The 18,451-nt window shown below is 36.8% G+C and overlaps 2 protein-coding genes across 2 annotated transcripts in view; one reads left to right on the forward strand and one right to left on the reverse strand.

Annotated features, from left to right (window-relative positions):
• Positions 1-18,451, reverse strand: part of LOC105618782 (cytosolic carboxypeptidase 1-like) — a 31,655-nt gene that overhangs the window by 9,501 nt on the left and 3,703 nt on the right. The window contains exons 3-14 of the mRNA XM_012200314.1: positions 16,462-16,544; positions 15,782-15,899; positions 15,525-15,667; positions 14,995-15,139; positions 14,786-14,917; positions 14,562-14,705; positions 14,211-14,382; positions 13,855-13,921; positions 13,241-13,419; positions 12,551-13,166; positions 11,864-12,373; positions 11,599-11,777 (exon numbers count right to left, since the gene is read on the reverse strand). Of these exons, the coding sequence (XP_012055704.1) occupies positions 11,599-11,777; positions 11,864-12,373; positions 12,551-13,166; positions 13,241-13,419; positions 13,855-13,921; positions 14,211-14,382; positions 14,562-14,705; positions 14,786-14,917; positions 14,995-15,139; positions 15,525-15,667; positions 15,782-15,899; positions 16,462-16,544 (2,488 nt within the window). The remainder of the gene's footprint in view (positions 1-11,598; positions 11,778-11,863; positions 12,374-12,550; positions 13,167-13,240; positions 13,420-13,854; positions 13,922-14,210; positions 14,383-14,561; positions 14,706-14,785; positions 14,918-14,994; positions 15,140-15,524; positions 15,668-15,781; positions 15,900-16,461; positions 16,545-18,451) is intronic.
• On the forward strand, positions 4,297-10,438 carry LOC105618781. The gene is made up of 4 exons (XM_012200313.1): positions 4,297-4,342; positions 7,767-8,124; positions 8,539-8,694; positions 9,637-10,438. The coding sequence occupies exons 1-4, from the start codon at positions 4,297-4,299 to the stop codon at positions 10,436-10,438; spliced, it is 1,362 nt and encodes a 453-aa protein (XP_012055703.1).

Genomic DNA, 18,451 nt, shown 5'->3' on the forward strand with positions numbered 1-18,451 from the left:
AATTATAATTAATAGTAAGTAATAGTAAGTAACGACGTTAATTACTTTCTTTCGTATACTAACAAACGAAGTAGTAGGAAGTACTCTCGTAACGTAACACACCTCTCTCTCTCTCTCTCTCTCTTCTCTCTCTCTCTCTCTCTCTCTCCCCTTTCTCCATTAATAAAATCCACATCCTGCATCAAACACATTTAATGAAGTAGCGGCAATCGCGAAACGCCTCCTTAGACCGCGCGCTCGGCGCTACTCCAACCGATTCATCTGCATTCCTGAATCGTGGTCCACGAAGGAAACCGTCACGGTGCGCTACCCTGTCATTAACTTCGCGGCACGGCATCCTCCCGTGTGCAAGAGCTGCAATAGGCGGACATTGCGCGGAGTCAGAGAAAGACAGAGACATAAATAGAGAGACGATTTCCGTTGTGCGGTAGGTCTTGAATGTCACGCGAGATCCTTTTTGCTCAAGATCGCCCGCACAGGGCGTCGCGTACCAGAAATAACACATCGCGTATCTGATCATTGATCCGGTAATTCCGCCACTAGGCAGCATCTTCACGAGAGAGAAATAATACCGTAAAAGGACGGTGCAATGTGAGGAGATGAGAGACACGAAGAGATGGAAGACGCGCTTCGTTTTCTGGAACGTAGAGACGCATCGGTTCCTCTCGTACCGGTTTCGATATTGTGATCAGACGACTGGGTAAGCCTATATTCGCTCACGATATATTCCGAGAGCAGGTGGATCGATCTCTCGGATCAGAACACATGGTCAGAAATGAAGCCTACCTTGAGATGTGAATCTTTTTGCGACTCGCGTTATCGAGACATACTTGTGCCGATACCGGTGTTACTGCTTCATTGCTTTATAAAATATATTTTCTCTATTAATAATTTACTCTTCGGAAACACATTTGTCAAACCATAGCGGAATAAATAAAATATACATTTACAAACTGATTTTATTAAATTAAAAGTTTTTCAAACAACGCTTGTTTAAAAGATAAAGATTTTGCTGGGAGTGAATGTGAGAATGTACGTTAAATAAATGAATCGGAACCAAAAAACAGAAAAAAGCAGAAAATTTAAACGCGAATAACAGTTTTCAATATCAAATAGCCAACGTTGAGAGTAGCAAATTCCACGATAACAAATCTTACGATCGTGAAAGATTTCTTCATAGAGAGAGCCAAGTACTCCGGTTTTGTAATTCTTAACGACAGTTTGGTATCGCTATATTATCATTCCGAAGTTTACCATATACAGGGTGTCTCAAAATTGACGATAAATATTTTAAAGAGATTTCTTGTAACATTTTGAAATAAAAAGTCTAAGGTCCAGTTTTTCATTTTCTGATTAACTTATAGTTAAGCTTAAGTTACCTGATGTTTTATCCAACTTTTTTTATGGTGATGTCATGGATGACCCCATTGGATGAAATATAAGATCAAGCTTGATAAAGAAATTAATCAGATAATGAAAAATTGGGCCTAATACAGAAATGCTGAAGCTAAGTTTTAAAATGGAAAGAGTCTAAAAATGATGAATGACTGGGATAAAATTTCGCGCGCTCAGGCGTGAATGACAAGATGGTCAGTATGAAGATATTTTCTCTAATTTCATGCTTTTGACAATAACAAAATTCAGCATTTTCACACTGATCATCTTACTATTCCTGAGCGCGCAAAATTCCTTGTCACATTCGTAATTTTTAAACGCTTCTTATTTAAAAGCTACAATAGCCTCGATATTTTTGTACTTGGCTTTTCGTCTTAAAATATTACAAAGAATCTGTCTTTAAAATATTTATTATCATAGAGTTTTGGGACACCCTATATAATATCTGCGCAACAATAATATAACGATATCGGCACTATTGTAAGAAAATTGAGGTACTGTATCAGTGAAACATGTTATAAAGCGACAAAACGGGATTTAATAATAATAATAATAATAATATTAATTTTATTGTCACAAATTTTAACTGCTGAGAAAAATACACGATGGTCCCGATAAAATGTCAGTGTTTCGCGCGTATTAAGAATGCAGAATAGTTTCGAGACGACAGCTCGCAAAAAATACATATTAGACCTGTTCTTTTTGACTGAACTTTTGCATCATTTCTTCTACATCAATTCATCTTTCTTCCTTTTCTCTCCAGAAGGAAAGAAGAGAAAGAAAGATGAAAAGTTGAGCCAAAAAGAACAGGCCTATTTTTACTGATCGATCGATGAAACGTCGTACAAAGTAGAACGTATGACACACGAGCAATGCGATAACTCGTTAATACGCCCCGTTCACAGAGTGACGCGTTTTGCGATACGATCTCATATCATTAATCACACGAAAGCTTAATTGAGACGCGCCCGGTAGTCCTCGCACGCGCCGCATCGCAATATCTGCGATGCGTGCGTGCATGCGTGCGCGTGCATGTGTCCGCTCGCAAGTTGGTGAGCCAGAATTCCAGCGGGTCTTGCGATGACGATGCGCTTCGAAAGAAGTTGAACGCGGGAAGGAGCGGATTGCAAGAACAAGACGGCGCCAAAGGACGCGAAGGAAGCAACCAGTCGAAGCGCTCTCGTTGCTCACATCCATCGGCCCGTCTTCGGTCCGCAAAGTATGCGTGATACCTCACTATGATTTTGTCGAGTGAGATTTACACATATTATTAGATATTTTGGATGAGTACTTGGATGAGCATAGATTACGTATAGGTATTAATAATCGAGTCCAGCAGCTCGGTCCGTTTATTTTGCTCAAATCTCGAGGTCTAGGCTGATCCAGGTATCAATGTTCACGAGCCGGTCTTTCATAGATCGAAGGTATAATTATACAGATTTCCTTCTCGGAGGCAGGCGATTTGTTGCAATTAGTATTGGATTTGAGCGGCACGATCGTGCGTGTCGTTTCGCTGAATGAAGTGAGGTGGATTTTTAGGGATAGATGATATCGGGGGGGGGGGCGCGTACGAGAGGATGCCTCCGAGGAGGCGTTCAGAAATGAAGTCTGCCTTGAAACCGACGTCTTTTTGCTGCTTGCCGTCGATACAAATCCACGGAGAACCGTGAAGACCGCGGCAAAGTAAAATTCCGTACCGAGCGAAAGAAACGACGCGGCGTTACAACGGAGGAGGATTTACGGTGTCGGGAACAAAGTAAGAGCGAGTGCGAACGCACAGATGTTATTAATGTAAATGGGATTAACGTAAATGCTACGTTGATCGATATGGGGATAACGACGTTCTTGCTATTACTCGCCCTTCCATTATTTCATGTCCGCGCGATATACTACTTACAAATGGATTATACCTCTTTGCCGAGCAAACATTCATACGACGACTTTGCTAGTTAATATAATTAAGTCGATGTAATCACACGTTGTGTGCTAATTTACAATTGCGCCAACGAGAGAGTAACGCAGAATATAGTAACGCTTGACAAGTGGCTACTCCTTCGACAACTGGAGCGGTCGCAGTTTTTGTTGTTGCAAAAATAATTATTTGCTTTAACGATTAATGATCGATCGAAGTTGATTAACTTATTATTCGACATGAAGGTGCGTATATTACTCACTATGTTCACAGCGAAAATAATATTACTAAAGTTAAAGGCTAAAGTTAATTGGTTAATTATTAAAAACAACTTGTCAAGTCGAGAATACGTCTTTTCATCTGTCGAGAAAGATTTTCTGCCGTTAAATGTCCACGATTACCTTTCTCGAATACTTTACGACCGCGAGAATAAAGACATCCTCTCGTCCTCCCCTTGAATTCTAATGTATTATATACTCGATTTTGCAAATCATCTTTGCAGTCAAGGGAAGGAGAAGGGCGATCCGTCCAAATCAAGCGTGGCGTCATCGATCGCGAGACATGCCTCCACGTTGCTCAGGATGAACATTTCTATTGTACGTTCTTCCTTCAATCTTGTCACCCGCAATTTTTTTTCCAGTTCAATTACTTTTCGATTCGTCTTCATATGGTCATCATCATTGTCGTCTTCGTCGCCCTCGACGCAGCCGCCACCGCCGTTCCCTTCGTGCGTTGGACTTCTGCTCTAGGTTAGCCAGTGAATCATCTTCAACGACCCCCTCCTCTGAGATCCGGGCAGAAGACTCTTAAGGGGGCTCACGGCGCAGCGCGAGGCCAGTCCGAGAACGCGATCCTAACACTAACATCCGGTGTATTCCGAGAGAAAGAGAGAGAGAGAGAGAGAGAGAGAGAGAGAGAGAAGACGAGAGTCGGAAACGGAAACGACTGACTGATCGTCGCATTGCCAACACAGTAATCGGTACGCTAACATGAAGATCATCCTGTTGCTCTTCGTCGTCGCGGCCTTCGCCTCAGGTTAGTACCCTTTTACACTACAACACAATGCCAGCTCGTTCGTGCTCACTTTAACATCCACAGTGACGGCTTCATTATTATGAAATGATTGTTCTCTTAACTTCATCATAAGCATGTTGGATATACTCTTCCGCTCGACCATCGATGTCTCTGTACAATATTTTGATTATTCATTTAACGCGTAGTGTTATTCGTGAAAACGACAATCGTTTATTTTAACACTGAAGAAATTTTCAAAATTACATAAAAGATGAGATTGTAAAATTGAATTGTGAATTATGAATATATATTTGTGACTAAATTATTTAAATATCTTATTCCTTTTACTTTAAATGTTTTGTGAAGATTTAATAATATATTTAAAAAAAATATATTTTTTTTAATATAACTATATTCGATATATTTTTCTCTAAATAGATCTTTCTCAGCTACAAATGCTACAATTATTATTTAAAATTTCTAATGTCTGTTATTTTCTCTATTTTAATTAATTGCTTTTAATATTATTCCCATTAAATATATTTTTGTATTTAAAAACATTTCTACATTACACTCAACGTTTTTAAAACACGCATTTTAAAGTCATTAAAAAAACCCCTGCGCCAACTGTTAACGCATTCAAAGTTGAGACCGGAAACAACCGATGGCAGAACACGCAAGCAACATAATGCACCAGGCATATCGCGTCTTTTCAAAAAGTTCTACCCTTTCAAATTTCTATTCGTTATAATGCAGTATTCAGAGTTTATAAAAATTGACTTGATAGAAAAATACTACTTTCTAACTGTAAAAACAATAATAAGTAATCTGAGTAAGATAAATCTTATATTCGGTCAAAGCGAATCAAATCTTAGTGTTTAAATATTTCGATGTAAATAATAAATAAACTAAAAATCTCTTTTTTTATAAGAAATATACATTTATACATTAAAAAAAATTAAATCTTATGATATTCACTATTTATATTGAAATCTCCGCAAATAAAAGTGATATTACATTCAAGAGAAAGAGAGAGAGAGAGAGAGAGAGAGAGAGAGAGAGAGAGAGAGATAATCCTGCGTGAAAGATATTTAAAGGCTACTTGCTACTTAAAATCATTAAAAATAAAAGAGAGAGAAAGTAGATTACATTCAATAAATGTTTATCGAGATCATTTATAAAAATTTAAGCGCCGTGTATGTGGACTCGTTCCTTTGGGAATCTCGTTGAGTATCATTAACCGAACGGCGGGAACGCATTACGTGAACGAAGCTGTAGTTAAAGCGGCTAGTCGTCTCTTCTTCGCGCACGCACACACCGGCGGCAGACGTCTCAAGGCCTTCGGGTCATTTACCACCACCTGCACGTCCAACTTCACGATCCGGAACGTTTTTGCTCCGGATGCGCCTCTACAAAGTATCCAGAGCCGTGACTAGACTTCTACCAACCAGTCGAACGGATGCATCTTGCACCGTCTTGCTTCGCCGCCCGTTGTATAATGACGCGGTCCAAGCACACGCGAAATTGGTCCCTCTTGGAAAATTCAGATCAATTCACTTCAATCCTGTCGAGATTCTTCAGGATGGAGTAACAAAAAAGTTTCAAACTATTCGTCGTTTTAAAAAATTAAACAAGCAGATATTGTATTGTAGATATTGTATTGTAGATCTTTTCACATCGTGTTTTCACCTATATTGTTCTTTTAATCTTTCATTTCAATCTCGTTAAGTCTTTCATTGAGCCTTTTAAATTTCATGACTGATTATATGTTCAGTATGAACTTATTTTTTTCTTGCATCAAAATCTTCTTTTGTTTCGTAACTCTTACGTAAGAGTACCAAGAAATATCTCGAGCATATAATGGGCAAACTATTTTGCTTCTTTGCATTTCTCTCTGTCTCTAAAAATTTTTACAAAATACAAAATTTAAAAACTCAATTTTTCTTATCATCGTCGATCTTCATAGCCGTAAACATGTAATGGAGAACAATTGCAACTAGAAATAATGTGACGGACTCATATTAGTTGCGACACTCGTTCACCTATGGAGCTATTCGGGAGTCTCGGAGCGTCATAATTCATAAGTACAGTTAACCAAATAGCCGTCATAGTTCAATGAACCGTAACTTGATGTATCGTGTGAACACGTTGTTCTTGTCATAAGCTTCGAGTCATTGTGAAGCCAACTAAAAACGCGCCGCATCAGAATACGCATTTAGAGAAATGAAATTAAAATCGTATTATGAAGCGAACGATGTTAGAATAGTCTCTTCAATTTCATTCTTTTTGCTACGTCTTGTATCACTATTGTATCGTGTACATAATGCGATGAAAATGATGCTTCTTAGCGTATAAATTTATACGATCTTTTCTCGAATTTTTAGAATCGTTTATTACGACGAAGTTGATCACGTATAAATTAGAACTGTTACTTTTGACAACTTCGAAGATTTGAAGAATTCCAAACTTTTAAAGTTTAAATTGCTTTCAAAGCTTTGAAAAAGATATTCATGCGAATGGGAAAAAATGAAATTATATTTGTAAATCCGCATACTTTTTTATAAAAATATATTCGTATTACTATGTTAATTATATTCAAATAATAATTGTATATTTTTAATTTGTCGAAGTTTCAAAAATTAAAGAATCGAAGAAACTTCGATTTTTGAAAATCTTAATGCTGAAACTTTAAATTTCAAATATCAAAACCTGCGAAGCAAATCACTAGTTCTAGTATATAAATTATTTAAAAGTTTCCAAGTTAAAATCTCGCCTTTGATATTATTATTTATATTAACGATCTTATTTTAAATTTTATAAAAGACATAAGGATATTTTTAATTATAATAACGGTTCTCGATCGTGAGCTCGAAATACTAAATAGGAATAGAACACTACATTAATATTCACTGAACGCATTCTCTTTTATCTCTACTACCATTTGTGGCTTTGTCGGAACTGAATGTCAGACATGCTTCGATAAACCATAAGTTGCTCTAGAAAATTCTTTATTAATAAAATATGATCAAGTAAATTAAAAATCTGCCTGTCTTCAATTATAATTGTAGAAAATATCTAAAAAGAATATAATATTGAAATACTATGTAAAAAATGTAAAACATGATAAGAGATAGTAAGAGAGATTGAAAATCAGTATATATTTTATTATAAAATTAATAATTCTTTAATGAGAATATAATTATTATTATATTCACTGTCATTGTGAGTGTAAATTTGAAACCAAGTATATAAACATATACATCGAATTATCGTTCATCACCGAGAATGATATCAACTAACTTGCCCTAATTTCGCACACGTGCTATAATTGAATGCATTCTCATACAATTTTAACATGGTAAAATAAGACGTGATGTAAACGCAGCTTTTGGCGATATTAAAGGAATTTTTGGAGAAATTAATGATATAATGTTTCATTTCACAGCTCAGAGGATCACAACGATCCAACTGGATGGCATACAATATTTTGTGTCACGAATGAATCCCTACAGTCCGGAACTGAATTACTTCCTGGCGTATCAATATTGTCGCTCGCTAGGCCTCCAGTTGGCATCTTTCGAAACGAAAGAGAAGGCTGACACGATGACGCAATATCTGAAGAACGCCGGTTACACGAAATACGATTTTTGGACCTCTGGCAACAAGCTAGGCACCGACATGTTTTTATGGATGAGTACAGGACTGCCGTTCAACGTCACTTTCGACTACATGCTGAAGCGACCTGGTAACAGACCTGCCGATGTACCACCTGGCACCGAACCTCAAAGGGTGGCGCGTGAAAGGTAATATCATTTCATTTTTCATGTGTACTATTTAATGTGTACTATTTAATGTACCTATTTAATGTACCTACTATTTAATGTACTTTATGTACTATATTAATTAATAAAAAGTATCAGTTAAACCAGAAGACAATTGAATCAATCAAAAGCATTAATTAAATATTCACTGGATTGGAAAAATGATGGATAACTTAATCATATAATTTCAAAGAATCATTTTTCTTTTTACCATCTTTTTACCATTTTTCACGATCGAAGATTCGCATACTAGTCACCCGTAGTTGTTAGCCGAGCAACGCGGTTATCAGCCACTCTCTTCCGCAGTTCTAACATCCGGAAACTCATGCATGGAATAGCTAACGTCAAAACAGGTATTCTCATTTAAATTCCAAAACGCGAGTTTCTCGATTTCAGTGGCGACAGCGGCAGCGCGGACGGATGCGTCGCGATGGTAGCACCTACGTTAGCCTGGGAGGCGCAGGATTGCACTCTCGTGAAGGACTTTATCTGCGAGCAAACAAGATGCTACTACTACAACTACGGCAGCATTCCAGTCTCCGCGACTCAGGGGTAAGAGGTGAGATAATACTTGTCACAAAAATACACGAAAGGAAGAAGAGAGAAAGAGAAAAAAAAGGGAATACCGATGTTACCTCTAAGCGAATCTCGCTTATGCACGGACAAAAAGTAAATAACTCTCCGGCGATAAGCTATACAAGTGCATATCGCAATAATTGAACGTGTTTTATCCCTCCTGCTACCGAAGTATACAGGATGGCTGACTTTAACATGGATGATAATTTATTATATATATATATTTGTGAATAAATGAAATATATATAAATATATGAATGTATTCATGTAAATGTATTCCGTATCGCGTTATTATAATTTCGATCTCGTAAAACTTGAATCTATTTTTTAGAAAATACTTAAAGTTTATGAAGGCGCAAAACGACGTGGTACTTGTAATCGGGACAAACTTTTTCCTCCGTGCAGTCTAGCGAGAAATAGAAAATAGCTCGAAACGAGAAATGCTTTTTCTTCCGCAATTCGTGATAGATGGGCAACTACTCGCTAGTGTTAAAGTTCGAGATCTTCGCAAATAGCTAATAGCTTCGGGATAAAAGTGTCGATGAATGAGGATAGCTCAGCCACGATACGGAATTCCAGCAAATGCCTTTACAGCTTATTCTTATGATAACAGTTATTCTCTCGCTTCTTGACGTACGATATTTCATAAACATATACTTTTTACATACATACATACACATATACACATATATAATTTCACTCAAATACAGATAACTACTATAAAAATATTTTATTATTTAATCCATCAACAATGAAACTAGCTTTCTTCTGCTATTAATGCGGCGCTTAAATTAAGCCACTAATAATTGTAAGATGTGCTAACTGTAAATATCCTCATTAGATTTTCAAGAAATTAATTATTTTAATTCTTGTCAAAAAGTGATGATGATAATTATCTTTTAAATTTTGTTTTTTCAGAAATCACAGGCCCTATATCACGACCACCTCGGCGCCAGCCAATGACGACCAAGCGAGTGATCATGGAACCGACATCGACGGCACCAACATCGACGATCACCATCCGGGTACCAACGCTCAAAACGAACAAGAGGCGACACCACCGGAAGCGGATACATCCGTGGATGAGAAACTATCAGAGGATCCGGTCGTCAGCAGGCTAATCACCACGGCCGCTCCCGCATCTGGCAATCAGTATCAACAGCAGCAATACCAACACACGGGAACGACGGAAGCGGTGACGTCGCTGTTCGACGATGGTAATGAGCGCGAGCGCACGGCCGTCGACGGCCTGGACGATATGAGACCAGAGCATATCCCGGACATCGCGAGCCTGTTCACCGGGCACGTCGCCGTGACGTCTCAAGCGCGCAAGGACAGCGTTTTCGATGGTCTTGAGACTCGCGAGGTCCTGCGACCATCGGTCTCCCGTCCCGTCGTCTCCACCGCCTCCTCCTCCTCCTCCTTTTCATCGGAGATGAAGATGGAGCATCGCGAGTCCCCCGACTATGGCGACCTGGCCGCGGAGACTGAATTACCGAATAATGGTCTCGAGGACGCTCATACAATTGGACCGTACGACAGCGTGCAGGATTACGTAAACGATCAACCGGTAGACACGGCGGCGTTGTCGGCGGACTCGGCGATGATGAAGGACCAGGACGACGACAGCAGCACGATCCTGCCAGATGCGGAACCGGCCTATAGGTACAACATCAAAGTGCGCACCAACGGCAAAGTATTAGACCCTCCGTCCAAGTAACGCTTTACTTCCTCCTAGGCAACATCGCGTTATTTCGTTTTATAAGTGACAGAAACAAATCGACATTTTTGAGGAATTAGGTATACATATACATATATATGTATATGTATATCAGAGTGCGTTTTGCACATGCGACACGAGCGAGCTGTCGCCGTTATGCGGATCAAACAGATTGTATACCGTTGTCACTGCTCGCCGTTTAGCTCTAAGGCGTACCCGACACAATGCTCGATAGTTTTGAATCAGAGAGGCACTATTGTCGGCTTTCTCGGTCGGCGGCAGGTAGAGATGATTATTTCAAACCCTTAAGATTTCGGTGTTTGAAAGGAATGAGAATGAGTTACGCCGTGGCTCAGAAATGATATTATCAAAGATGTCGAAAAGAAAAACCGTAATGTCAATCGAAAAAACGAATTATTCTCCTGCCGACGTTACTCGACAAGCTTTACATTTTCGCAAGGGCATTTACTTGATTACTCAGCTCTCATTTTCTATCATCGATGACGCCGGCGGATATCATTATCATCACATTACATTTATTCCTCATTTCTATCTCATTAAATTTTCGTTTTCAACATTAATAATAAAGTTTAGAACAATAGATAAAATAAAAAAAATCAAACGAAAATGAAAGTCCAATGATTTCTAATCGAATTAGATTGCTAATTTCCGTCAGCGTTTCATATCTTTATAAGGTGGTAATCATCATCATCATAGTTAACGTATCCATACATCTGCAAGACGAAACGTTCGACAACCAAACGATTCTAAAAATATTTTGGAATACGTGACGGATGTCATGAAAGCGACCGCCGAGAGTTGATCGTAAATTTTTCGGTCATCCAGATGTATGATGATCGGTGTACGTAGTTTCATCAATGAGAAACGTTACTCTTTAGCTATTACGGTAAGTCACTTCCATATTAATTTTGTGTACAACAGCATGAATGTGCAACTTGTGTACTAAACTTTAATAAAAATACGATTACAGTTTTATGGTATCACGCGTTTGCCATTAGGTGTACCCTTTTATATTCTTAAATGTAAAGTTAGAAAATCTTAGGCTAAAGTTAGGCATCTCCACCACAGCTTTTGTCTAATAAAAAAGCGGTGTAATAAAAAAAGCGGTTTAATAAAAATATATATAATCATTAACTCACCAACCATTTACGACTCCTTCTATATTTAACATAGGAATTATTTTGAACACATAATCGTCACGTAAACTGTTGGCGTATTGATTGTCACTTAGGAGAGCCTCCATAGTTCCATGCATCACCCAAGAAGCATTGCTTTCACCAGGATGTACTCTGGATGTTAAAAAAATCATCTTTCGTGTCTAAAAGAGAATGATATTTAGCTTTAAATATTTGCTATGTTAAACGACGTATTATCATGCAAAGATGTATCTGAGAGATTTCTTACATGTATAGGATTGGTCTTGGAATCTGGTGACGTAATGGTAAGCACAGGATTCTCATTGTCGTTTAAAGTCTCACAGAGCGTCTCCGCGCGAAAATATACGTTCGCCGCGGAGACATTTTTCGTCCAGTTCCAAATATTAGTCATCAGCCGGCTATACGTGTAAGGAAAATGATACGCCAGATAGCAAACATCGTAAGCGTGCGGAAACGTAACTGTGAAGGATGTCGTGAAGTACGTTTTTCCTTTGATGGACCGTTGATAACAATTTCGATAGTAACAAATGTCCACACCAGTCCTCACCCAACCTGGTCTACCACATTGCGCCTCTGTAACGCTGAATAGTATCGGCTTCATACCGAAATTGAACTGTGAGTTCGTCTTCTCGCAGTTGATTATATTGAACGTGTATGCAGTCGCCTCCATGTTGGAGACCTCAAAGTAGAACCACTGATGTCTGGAACCGCTGTTAACATCTGGCGTCAAGATAAGATCATATTCTCGTGGACCTATCTAAGGAGAAAACAGACGTTAAATGTAAACGTGGTGAAATTTAACGAAAAAGAAATTAATTCATATATATCCTCGGATTAACTTGCAGAAATTGCCGCTAAGTCACTATGAAGTCTCTTACATAATATGAACATAATCGATTATATAAAGTGCAAGTAGCGGACCGAAAAACTGTACCTGAATAGCTTTCCTCAGATTGCCGCTTTCAAATCTGGACTCAAACTGCAACCGTTTCGTGTCCACATTACGCTTGCCAATCCTCTTCTCGTCCCTGTTATCAAACAGCCACTCATCGTCCGACGTTCCCCGGGAGACAGAGTTTGCGAGTGCATCAAGGTCATAAACAACTTCCTGGAAAGTGGTGGCGGCGTGGAGACCTCGTTCCACGCAGGTTAACAATTTCGCACGGCAAACTTTCCTGTCCTTAGTGTTGAGCGGCTCTGCTTTTCCCAGACCGTCGCCACCAATCAGATCCGGATAGGCGACCTTGACAAAACCTATAACGCTTCTCACTCTGCTCGCTACGACGCAATAAGCCTGTCGATCCGTGACGTTTGCAGACACGTCTTTTAGGATCTTCAAATTGTGCGTACTGTTCACCAATTGACTCTTCATCGTACCGTTAGATTTCGAAAAATCCTTGATTGAGATCTTCGTTTTTCCCGCTTTCGCAAGCGGCGAATTTATTTGCTCAGCATCCATCAAATAAAGATCGATTAGTTTGCCATTTGTCGATCCGACGATGTGTAGTTGCGATTGCAAATTTCCCAACTCCTTGAAGAACATATGATATCTGATATAAAAAAAGAGATGTTTGTAATTATAATTGATATCAATGTGCGTTTGTAAAAATTATATTTTACCTACCCAGCAAGATCCTCCTCTGATCTCTGCGAGGTAAAAACTCCGGCAAAAAATTTATTCTCGTCCACTTCATCGCCCAAGTGAATCTCATTGTTCATTGTATCTCTGGAATCGTGACTCTCCTCGTCATCCCCGGAATCAAGATCGCTGTACCGTCTACCAATCGAAGCCACACTGTTCGCCTTCACAGAAATTATATATTATAATTATATATAAATTAATATTTGAATCACAAGAACATTTAATAACAGAATTTAATAGAATTTTTATATTATGGACATTTTGGATACATTGCGATATTATGTACGCAAAATAAGAATTGTTAGAAATACACTGAGAAGAACTATTCATTTGATTAAATTAATTTAGTTTTTCTTTCTTTCGTTCTTTCTTTCGGAGAATATGTATTTAAATCAAATATAATATGTTTGATTAAATACATACGTATATATTTCGTCGAAAAAAATAAAGATGAATTAAGCTGATTTAATCAAATAAATTATTTTTTTCTTAGTATGATGTTATTAATAAACGTATATTTTAATCAGTGTGAGGCTTCAAATATTACGTTCGCAGCGTGTTATGTTAATCTGATTTTTTATGAAGAAATGACACACCTGACTGTCGATGTCGCTACCGCTTTCAGCACTGTTCGCCCTGACATTCACTTCGGACAGAATAAATCTGCATGCAAAAAAAGAGAACCAATCAAAAGATTAATGCATATAATCGTAATTGTAAATGGATTATTATGCCCTTTGAATGCGTTAGTTTTCAACTAATCCGGTAATATTTTACAATGAAAACTATCGTTATTTATTCACCTTGATCTCTGTAGCGACACAAAAAGTGATCAACCCATAATGTTTATAATGTACTCTTTGTATAAAGGCACCAAAAAAATATAATAAACATATTACAATTATCGAGATACTAGTTTATACTAGTCGAAATGACCTCGAACTTCATTCACCTCGCGGGCGACATTTCGGGCACCGGCAGTTCCTTTTTATCTAAACACTGATTGATTATTCCGTAAATACGCGACAGCAAGCAGTCATAAGCTTTATCCTCTGGACAACTCGTGCAGAACCGGTAGAGTAGCTGTAGGCCATTGTTCGACTTGATAGCCTTCCTTCCAGCTTCTAGAATGTCAGGCAAAGAGTATACGCATGTGATACCGACGACTTTCAAAAGAACGTTAATAGAGAATGAGAATATAAAATACAAACAATTTCAAGCAGAGAAATATACAAAATTTGAAATTAAACAACTAGTATACTTTCACAGTACTTTTTATAGAGTCTTTCTCTAGTAAACTTACTTATTACGCAGAAATGCTGAAGTGTATTCAAGGCGTAATTGCAAATTTTCAAGCGCATCTGCCCATCGAATCTCTCCCATCTCTCGAAAATTCGCATAAGCAAATGTACTATTCTTGTCTTAATGAATTTGTTACAGCATAATTCTAGAAATAAAAGATTATGATTGTTAAAATAATAAATAATGAAAAACAAAATTACATTATACGTAATTACACGTTCTTACTATTTGTCGTTAAATGTTTGAAGCACTCTAATAATGTCCTTAGTTTCAAATGTGGCGTATAACCAACACTGATAAAGGTTTTCTCCAAAGTGCTAGTAATATCGTCTTTTACTAATGTTTGCAAGGAAAAAGCTATAAGAGAATAATAACTTTATTATCCTCGAACATATAAGCGAATTATCAGATGCATAAAACAAACTGTTGCTTACAGTTTTTAGCAAGAGTCTTGATGATCAACAACAGCGGTAATAACGTCTTACTGTTGTTGTAATGCTGCTTTAACAGTGCATGGAACACTTTTATGGAATTGAGCAGTTTCATTTTTGACACAAACTTCTGGTCCCTCTGAGCCACCTAAAAAAATATTTTAATAATTTATATTTTCTACATTTTAGAAAATTGTATGCTTTTTTAAGTTTTAGCTATTTCATAAACTAAGAATTTTAATGTCATATTAAAACAAAAATAATAGTATAAAATGATAGTATAATGCATAAAATTACAATATAAAAAGTTAGAAATAGTTAAAATAAATTCTAGACTCTAGAAAAATTGAAAAATATTTCGTAGACGTACGCAATACGATCGATAAAAGTTCTGCTGCGCAGACATACAATATGTCAAAAGTATTTCCTTCTATTCATGCAGAAGCAGCGAACCAAACAAAATAATTGTTTTAATTGTGCAAAATAAAATTAAAAGGAGCTTATATATTGCAATGCATCGTCGTTAAAATCACCTGTCCCAAAATCCAGAGGATGTCTTGAGTAAGTACTTCGATCATGATGCTATCCGCGTATTGCAGATTTATTAAAAGTTTAACTAGGACTTGCGTGATACCTAAGTTGATCAGTTGAATGACCGCCATTCGGTTACTGGTTCCTATTAAAGAACAAGCATATTACTTTCATTCCAAAAAAAACATTATCGAATCCGCGAATTTAACACAATTGGCGTTCTCGATAAAACATGTATTTCTATTATAATTGCCATTACTTGTAGCACTTCTATTCTTGCTCCCCCTTTCCTTAGATTTGCCTTTGATCATTCGGGGCGATATACATTCATGTAATATGCCGGCGATGCTGCAATTAGCAACGTAATCCTTGCAATTCTAAAAACAAATTTCGAAAAATAATCTCAATTCTTTCTTAAACATATTGATTTCTTTTTCCCTTTTTTTGTATAAATAGTGCAATAGTAATAAAAATTACTACGATAACAGAAAAGTAATTATAAAGAATCTCGTGAGCAATATGCAAGCAATTATTTTATATACTTGTTCTGACATTTGTCAAGATCTGGAACACATGGATATTTAGATTTACGAGCGGCCTCGCGACTTTCTCGACATGCAGACAATGTAAAATGCGTGTTGCGTGACACGTGATACGGACACGATATTTCACAGATAGTAGTATAGTACTAATTACCACGCTTACTCAAACTCTTGGCTCTGCGTCGTGTCAATGATACGCCAATCGAATAATCGTAAGCTCACATGTATAGTAATTATCTCCCTCTCTCGCACATATGCGTATCGATTTTGGCTATTGTTAACACGCGAAACAATCGTAGCTTATCCATAGATAAGACGCTACACGTTACAATTAATAGGAGCGAAGAAAGATAACGTGACCAAGATCAAAAGATTATTTTAATTAAAAATTATTCACCTCCAAAGTCATAATGAACGATTCCATTGCACCGGAATTCTTGAGCCAGAGCTTTTCCAATGTGCGCTCGCGTATTCGCCGATCTGAAAGATAAATTTATTCTCTGTTATAGTTTCTCTGTTATAGTTGTAATAATTTTATTCTCTATTCTATTCTTTGTTTTTGTTGAAATGTCGGATTCGTAAATCGGATTCGTAAATCAATTTATTCGTGGCGCCAGACATACTAGTGCCTTGCCAATGTCAAGTAAACTTTAACGTGCAATACGTTAGAGAAATCAAGAACCGTACATTGACGCAATATATTCTTATGTTAAAGTTGACACAGTGCCAATTGGAATCAATGTCAATGTTCATTGAAAAATTCACACAATAATTCAATGCTCCTGCAATTACAAATATCATCGAGTAAATATTTGCAATGTAGCGCGTGGAGAATAATACAATAAATTACGTACAAGTTTTTGCTTTAGATGTCACAATAACGGATAAGTATAACTATAATATAGTGACGTGAAACGTGACCTATAGAAAATTTGGTAACGTCTAAAAGTATCCAACTATGTCGCAAAATTTCAGATAATATTAACTGCAATTGCGAACTAAAACTCAACCGCGCAATAAATTCCGCGATTCGCGAGAACATCAACCAGGAAGATTGCCAGGCCCTTATCAAATTGGCGCACGGGCGCGATCCGAGTGTGTATCGTTTGAAGTCATAGTTTTCTGGATGTCGGCCAATAAGTCTTTGTCGTCAGCGCTTATGCAATCGGCTAACAGGCGGTTCTTCTATTTTAATATAACACGGTAGCGATCGGTTGTTTACACACATTTGCACACCTGTTTGTCCAAAGATCCAGGGTAGCTTGATAAATCAATATTTGATAAATCAATTTCAAATCCCGAATGAGATAATATTTTCCGCAATAAAATTATTAATACTTTTTAAGATTCTTATATATTAACATCAAATTACAGATATGTATTAATTCTTATAAGATATTAATTAACATCAATATTATTTAATTGTCAATTTAATATGTGATGTTATAATATTACTCTAATTCTGTTCTTGATTGTATTTCAAGACTGAAAAAGATTTCGAAGCACAGTTTGCAGAATTGAATATGTATAAATTCACACCGGAAATATTTAAGTACTAATTGTAAGATCTTTGACCAAATGTAGAATTTCTCTTAGAATTTCTCTTATTCTCATTATCAAATATTATAATGTTTGATAATTATGTGTACAGTATAAAAATAAAGTTTTGCAATAATTATGCAGGTAATAAATATCGAACAAAGTTAATGATATCAATATGCTTAAGAAAAAAATTTTTGAAAGATTAAAATTGTTTATAAAAATTATTTAATGGAATTTAATATATGGAAATCTATTGCAAAAAGATGCTAGAAATAGAAATTAGGAATTCGGCTGAGCAAACGACTGCATAAAGTTGGCGACTTGTCGAAAATGACCTGAATTTACATTACACAATTTTGTCGTACCGGCCGCTGGCCGAGAGTGCTATGACCCACACGTACTACGATTACTATATTTAATGGTGCTTACACAAGAGACACAGTGTAACACAGTGATTATTTTATCTTTATTTAATACTGGCAAACAATAAGGATGTAATAATTCATTGTATGTCATCTGTGTTTCTTGCTGAAAAGCACCCTATGATCTGGTTCCACAAAAATATAAGATTAACTTTACTCTCGGTTTAATCTACTATTCTTTTCTAATTTTTGAAAATAGAAAAAGATAAATAGTAAATTAAAGCGAGATTAATCTTATATTTATGGAACTGACCTATATGTCCTTCATCACACACTTGCGTGACAGATCTCTCAGAATGCTCGACGTTTCCTCTAGAAATTTCATATAGGTCACATATATATATATATATATATATATATATATATATATACTTATTATAATTATATAGAGCGACGAATAATAGTACTAATAATAAACGTAAA

The sequence above is a fragment of the Atta cephalotes genome, assembly GCF_000143395.1.
Source record: "Atta cephalotes unplaced genomic scaffold scaffold00018, whole genome shotgun sequence".
NCBI classification, from domain to species: domain Eukaryota; kingdom Metazoa; phylum Arthropoda; class Insecta; order Hymenoptera; family Formicidae; genus Atta; species Atta cephalotes.